The following is a 7,382-nucleotide window of genomic DNA, read 5'->3' as shown; positions in this document are numbered from 1 at the left end:
GTACGACACCAGTATGGATTTCGTAAGAAATACAGTACAAAATTAATACATTAATACATTCAAATGATAAAGGTGAAATAACCCTTGGTATATTTATAGATTTCAAAAAGGCATTTGACACAATCAGTCATCGCATCCTTTCAGCGAAATTAGAATATTATGGCATAAGAGGCATTGTGTTGCAGTGGTTCCAAAATTCCCTCTCAAACCGATCGCAGGTATTGTGCTACAAGAATGAAATATCCAGTAGTAGAACGATCGTATGTGGAGTACCACAAGGATCAGTGCTGGGACCCACACTGTTCCTATTATACATCAATGATTTACCTAGCTCATGTAGCTGTTTTCAGTTCAGCCTATTCCTTGACGATTCAAACATTTTTCATACATTTCCCAAATTTACAAAAGAAATTGATATGAATGATGTAAATGGAAAATTGAACGAGGTACAGAAATGGTGTATTGTGAATAAATTAACTATTTACTTGAAGAAAACAAATTATATGATTATTAAAGGACCAAGACAACCAATTGCAGTTAAAGGTGTGTTAACAGTCTCTGAAACGGTTATAGAAAGAGTAAATGTAGCATCTTTTGTAGGAATCCAAATTGATGAGACCTTGATGAGGACGGATCAGATTACATGTATCAACAAATGCATTAGGCGCAAAATTGGCTTAATCTTCAAGTTAAGATACTTTGTTCCAAGGCATGTACTCATGCTTTTATATAAATTCTTCATACAATCACATATACTTTATGGAATTGAAGTATGGGGAAGTACCTACAGAAGCCACTTAAATTGTATATTTTTAGCGCAAGAAATGGCCGTGAGAGTCATTACATTTCCCCCCTAAAGAACAGGTTCTAGGCCATTATTCAACAGTCTAGGACTGTTAGATGTTTTTGACCTGCATAAGCTTGCAGTGTCAACCTTTGTATATGATCTACACAAGGGACATTTACCACATTCTGTAACGCAATATTATGAGCCCATGAATCATGCATACAGGACTAGAGGCAAAGATCATTCCATGCTTAGACTCTCGAAATGTAAAACGACACATGGTACATTTTCTATATCTTTTGTCGGATCAGAGTTTTGGAATAGTTTGCCCAAAAATGTTCAAGAGGAAAGAACAAGATCTTCATTTCGAAGAAACCTATAAAATCACTTGTTAAAATAAGTTTAGTGATGAAAAGAAATTTCAGTGTTTAGTTTAATGTACTTCTAGAGTACAGTTACTTTAAAAGAGTAGACCTTGCAGTAAGCAGCTTAAATATACATGTAGCTATAATAGGAGAACCATTCTCGACTAGCACTTGTGCTAACTTTTGGTTCCCCCTTTAACAACATTATCTTCTGTTTTTCGATTATTTTTTTCGATTTTTTTTTCTTCAGAACCTCTGTCTATGCATATATGTCTACATTACATACTTATTCATTCTCTTTGCCTTTTCAGTGATAAATGTATCACAACGAAAGTAAATCTATCATAACACATGTATTCTTATGTATAAGATATATATAAGTATGTAAAATATATGCTTGCAAAGCTGTAAGAACCTTGTACAAAATCATTGTATTCTCATAAAAATTTCATGTTCTTGTATAATCTTACACTGTGGAATTTCATGTTATCATGTTATCATATTCACATGTATGTTGTTAATAAGCTCAACTCAACTCAACTCAACTCAACTTTATCGGTCAGATAGATATCGATTTTCACACTTTGATGACTTTTACCCACCCTCCCCTCTCATTGTGTTGCTGTATAATCATATTTGTTATCCTACAACAACACCAGAATACACAAAAACTAATATGTCATTTTCCTTCTAAAACTAACATCACGGGACTATTCTGTGTTTATGATACTCGTGGTGAACATGAACAAGGTCATGTAGGACAATTTGTGGTCTTGCTAGTAACTCGCAGGGAAGTATTCTGTTAGTTCTTGATGCTGAAACAATGTATCGAATATAGGAAGATGGTACCTGGACAGGCATTTGGCAATTTTTGAAATACGGGCTGTATATAGGCCTACATATTTTGAACGTAACATTTTCCGGAGTACTGAACAAACATATAAGATATTGTAGTGCATGCTTACCATTATTCTATATCTTTAAGAATTACCCAAAGATTCATTTGCAATTTGTCAATTTCAGCTTTTTCAATACGAACTGAGAGTCATTGTATGTAGTGTGTGTCAATGTTACCATGTTTGTTGGTACTCGCACAAGGTTACAATCAACTGGGAAGATGCTAATATGTAGATAATCAGGTGAAATGTTTCTTCATCATAGTCTTGATAAATAAATCAAAAAATGAAGTGTTCAAAATATTTTGTATATGTACTCATTTTGTTATCAATCACGTGATTTTTGCAATCAATCGATGTATGTATAATGAATTATCACCATCGGAACTTGCACGGAGCATTCTCTGTGTATGGGTAATATTCTATATGTGCGTCATGTGCGTAAACCTCGCGGGGATGGGGAATGAATCACCATCCCCCCTCCCCCCCCCCCCCCCCCCTTGGAGGAGAGGTGAAGAAATGTGATTGTATTGATTTTGGTGTTCTGCCCGCTCGCACGTCTGACTAGTGGCAGATAAATGCTCTTTTTGATATAATAAAGCACACACTCACACTCACACACACACACACTATTTTATATTTCTTACTTTTTTTTGATAGAATAAAAACATCAAATGTTTCGCCAAAAGGGTACGTCAGATCTATGAATTTCAAGTTTGAAAATACAAAATCTTCCTCGTTTGGAAGGCGGTAACCCTCTCACATCCCCCGCACAATTCCTTGAATATATATATATATTTTCTCTTTTACTTTTTGAATAGAAACCAATTTCGGATGTTTCACAAAAATGGTGAACCAGGTCTCTGAATTTCCATACGTGACCCTGCACCTCAAAACAAACGAAAAGTCGCCAGACATGAATTTTTAGTTAAGACCATATAATTTTTAGTTAAGACCAATAGCGCGCTGGACAAGGTCCAGTGCGCTCTGCACAATCTCGCACTATTTAAGGGTCATTCCTTCATCGAGAGCTTCATTCGCCCGAAGAAGCCAATTGACAATTGGCGAAACGTCGCAACAGTGAGTTTATTTCCAGTTTCTTGATTCAACTAATCTTTGATCTTGTACTTCGACTGGATGAATGAGAAGAATTTACATCAGTCTATCCGACACGAATTCGGTCAGGAATGCGTGAGATTGTGCAGAAACAGCGAAAAGACGGCTAGGAAAATCGCGAATTTCCGTAATCACCTGCGGTTCAACCTACGTTGTCTACACGACAAGGTTATACCCACCAGCGTTCAGCTAAAGAGTAATGTTCGAGGTCATAAAGCACTGAACATCTTGAAGAACGCCGAGAGGAAATTACTCAACGAAAGGGTCATACAAATCAATCACAAGTTAGACAATTTGAAAGTACATCAAAATTATTTGGAAAAGAGGATAGGGGAGCAGTTTCCAGCCGAGGTTGTCTGACAAATCAAGCATTACACTACACATGCGCAGTTGGCACATCACGAGCTCACCAAAAGGCGCCATATTGGAAAATTCGCGAAGCTCCGCGATACATGTGAATCACGAGCGGATTTGTATCATAACTGGAGACGTAGCAAGCCTACAGGTGTGTCATCCACTGTCCCATCGAGCTGGGTGAGAAATCTGTCATCTAGGGAATTATCGCATGAGGAAAAATCTCTCTTAGGAAAAGGTCCAAATTTCGCGACATCACCTACACAACTACCCGTATCGGAACTGATTACCGCTACTGAGTCTGCCATCCGACTAGGTAACATCAAACCTGATGCTGCAGAGGAGTTACGGCATGACGTGAGTACCCTATTATGTCACTCTGAATTACCGAAACCGAATATCACAGAGAAAGAACGACGTGCTTTGGAAGAATTAGCAGGGGATAAGAACATTGTAATTGTACCAGTAGATAAAGGGAGGTGTGTAGTTGTGCTTGACAAGGACAAGTATACTGACAAATGTCTAGATTTGTTGGCCGATAAGAAGACCTATAAGAGCATAGGTTACAATCCTATCAGTGGATATAGGAAGACAGTAACTGGTGTCATTAACAAGATCCACGAGGAAGGTGGTTTCAGCGATAGACAAAAACATTTCTTGACTCCACCTACAGAACCGACAGTATCAGGATTTTATGGCCTGCCAAAGGTACATAAACCCGATATCATTCCAGTGAGACCCATTGTAAGCTGCATTGGCTCTGTGACTTACAGCCTCGCCAAACACGTTGCCAACATTCTAAGTCCCTTAGTAGGAAAGTCCCCTCACCACGTGAAAAACAGCCAAGACTTCGTTGAGAAGATTTCACACATCAAAGTAGCGGATAACGAAACCTTAGTATCATATGATGTAAGTGCTCTATTTACATCGATTCCCTCATCAGAAGCAGTTAATGTGGTTAGGACATGTCTTAGTCGGGATGGCAGCTGGAAGGATCGTACTTCACTTTCCATAGATCAGATTGTTGAAGCGTTAGGGGTCTGTTTAAGTACAACCTATTTCTCCTTCAACGGCAAGCACTACATACAACAACATGGATGTGCTATGGGTTCACCAGTTTCTCCAATAGTAGCTAACATCTACATGCAAGAGTTTGAGACCACAGCACTGAGTACCTACTCTGGACACAAACCACGTATCTGGCTCCGTTACGTGGATGACACTTTTGTCATCCTCCATGAAGAAGAGAGTGCGTCTTTCTTTGGTCACATCAACTCCTTGGACACGCACATTTCCTTTACACAAGAAACATGCAAGGATGGACATCTGGCATTCCTAGATGTTGAGGTCCACGTCGATTCAGATGGTACCCTCTCCACTTCAGTGTACAGGAAACCGACACATACTGACCAGTATCTTAATTTCCAGTCACATCACCCCTTGGTTCACAAACTTGCAGTCATCAGGACCCTCTTCCACAGAGTAGACACCATAGTTCACAGCCCACCTGAGGTTGAAAAAAGAAAAGACCAACATCAAAAACGCCCTAGCTGGATGTGGATACCCAGACTGGGCATTCTCTAAAGCCGACACCCCGAAACAACCAAGCAAGAACACACGGAGAACCCACGGTGCACAGGGACGGAAAGTCACCATCACTATCCCGTATGTGCATGATCTGTCGGACAAGATCAAAAGGCTGTTTCAGAAACAGGGCATCTCTACTGCTTTCAAGCCCCACAACACATTAAGGCAGAGACTAGTTCACGTCAAGGACCGAATCGCCAAAGGAAAGCAGAGAAACGTGGTCTATGGCATCCGATGTTCCCAGGAGGATTGCCATGATTTCTACATAGGGGAGACCCAACAATCACTGAAAGCTCGCATGAACCAACACAGAAGACCCAGCAACTCAGAGAGCATCCCGGATTCAGTAGTATACACACACATCAACGCCAGCAAACACTCGTTTAACAATGAAGTGATTATTCTGGATAGAGAATCCAAGTGGTTTGAGAGGGGCGTCAAGGAAGCCATCTGGGAACGTGTGGAGAGACCTACACTTAACAAGAGAGGAGGTCTCCGCTTCAATTTATCGCACGCGTGGGACCGGGCCGTTCGCAAAATCCCAAGCCGTCTTTCGCGCGCTGGACAATGTCCAGTGCGCTCTGCACAATCTCGCACTATTAAGGGCCATTCCATCATCGGGAGCTTCATTCGCCCGAAGAAGCCAATTGATAATTGGCGAAACGTCGCAATAGTGAGTTTATTTCCAGTTTCTTGATTCAACTAATCTTTGATCTTAACTCTGAAGCAACAACAAACTCTTCAACAGGGAGTTTGCTGGGAGCAACGGCAAAATTCAAACACTTTCCCAGTTGAACTGTAAGACTGCCTACACCCCAACTACGGCGAGTCAACGTCAATCTGATGAAGCCTACAGACAGTAGGCGAAAGCTCACGCAAGTTTAACAGTTTTCTTTAATTGTGTACGAAAGAAATTTCGCCTTAATTAGAGAATTACCATTCAGATGAACCTCTTCCAGGATCTAACGCATTACTTTGTTCATTGACTCTTATGATCTACTTGATGAAGTTCAAGCCGGTTTCTGGTCAGGTTATTCTACGATGGATCATATTTTGTCATTGCACGCAATTGTTGATTGGCATTTACACACACAAAAAAAGGAAAAATTATACTGTGTTTTTGTGGATTATAAAAAAGCTTTTGATTTAGTTGATCGAAGTTCGCTTTGGATTAAATTATTGAAGGACGAGATTGATGGAAAATTATTGCGTGTAATAGTCAAAATATACGACAACGCTAAATCTTGCATTTCGTATGGTGGTAAGAAATCAGATTTTTTTCATAGTAAGCCGTGGTCACAACTCGCCGTACTTGCAAGTGCGTGCTGTCTACTTACAAAAACGTGGGCAAAATTTGGGGATCCGTACGTATTAAGTACCGCCTCCGCACGAATTTTCGAGCACGCAGACAAGCCGTAGCACTTTTAGGACCCGAGGAACTTTCGCTGCGTTCGGGCTACGGATTCACCCTAAGTGCGGGCAACGTACGTGCACTCTACAGCGAACGTGCGTACAACGCACTGACTCCGTGCGTTTTTTAAAATTTTCCCACCGTCACTTGCTCGGCTGACGGCACACGTAGCACGTACGTGTTGAGCACGTAATAAGTGCGCAGCCCGTGCTTATTCGACACTTCCCTGAGTTCAACTGTCCAATAGAGCACGCAGACTGTACCGAACTTGCCGAATAAGCACCTGCTCCGCACTTAAAACGTAAGTTGTGCGCAGTGATCTCTACAAGGTACACGAACCGAGCCGACGTACGAGTATCATCATTTTCGTCTCCAAGATGTCATGATGATGGCAATTATATATTCATACTGTTCTATTTCACCTACCGGGCAGAAATTCCCTGTAAGGATTATAGGATCGAAAAAAATCGCATACGCAGTAAAATGATTGTTATATCACTTGAAAGGGCTTTCAAAACTCTTTCGAATTGTGTCACAAATCGAAATTATTATGTTATAGGACCCTACTGCCTGGTAGGCGATTAGTAATATATTTATATATATGTATATACACACACTTGTATACACTTGTACCATATTTTGTGGTACATAAGACAAAGTAGAAAACTTCTTGAAGAAGCAAAACATATAGAAATCTTGAGCTCTGAATGGTCAATGCATGAAGTGACAGGATTTTTGGAGTTTAAAAAAATTTTACATTTAAGATCTGCACAAGCGTGGTTAAAAGGCATTGATCATCATTGTATATGCAGAACAGTGATAAAGTCAGTACCATTCTCTGAAATTGAGAATGTGTATATTTTGAA

General features: G+C 40.1%; 1 protein-coding gene across 1 annotated transcript; it reads left to right on the top strand.

Moving 5' to 3' along the window:
• The first annotated feature begins 4,661 nt into the window (after positions 1-4,661).
• Positions 4,662-5,968, top strand: LOC139716008 (uncharacterized). Its single transcript, XM_071627569.1, has 3 exons — positions 4,662-4,884; positions 5,087-5,621; positions 5,833-5,968. Exons 1-3 carry the CDS (start codon positions 4,662-4,664, stop codon positions 5,966-5,968), a joined length of 894 nt encoding a protein of 297 aa, XP_071483670.1.
• Positions 5,969-7,382: the final 1,414 nt, after the last annotated feature.

This window comes from Diadema antillarum, unplaced genomic scaffold (genome assembly GCF_040938485.1).
Source record: "Diadema antillarum isolate AM-2024a unplaced genomic scaffold, OU_Dant_1.0 scf00000006, whole genome shotgun sequence".
Taxonomy (NCBI): domain Eukaryota; kingdom Metazoa; phylum Echinodermata; class Echinoidea; order Diadematoida; family Diadematidae; genus Diadema; species Diadema antillarum.
This window is presented reverse-complemented; position numbering and strand designations above follow the sequence as displayed.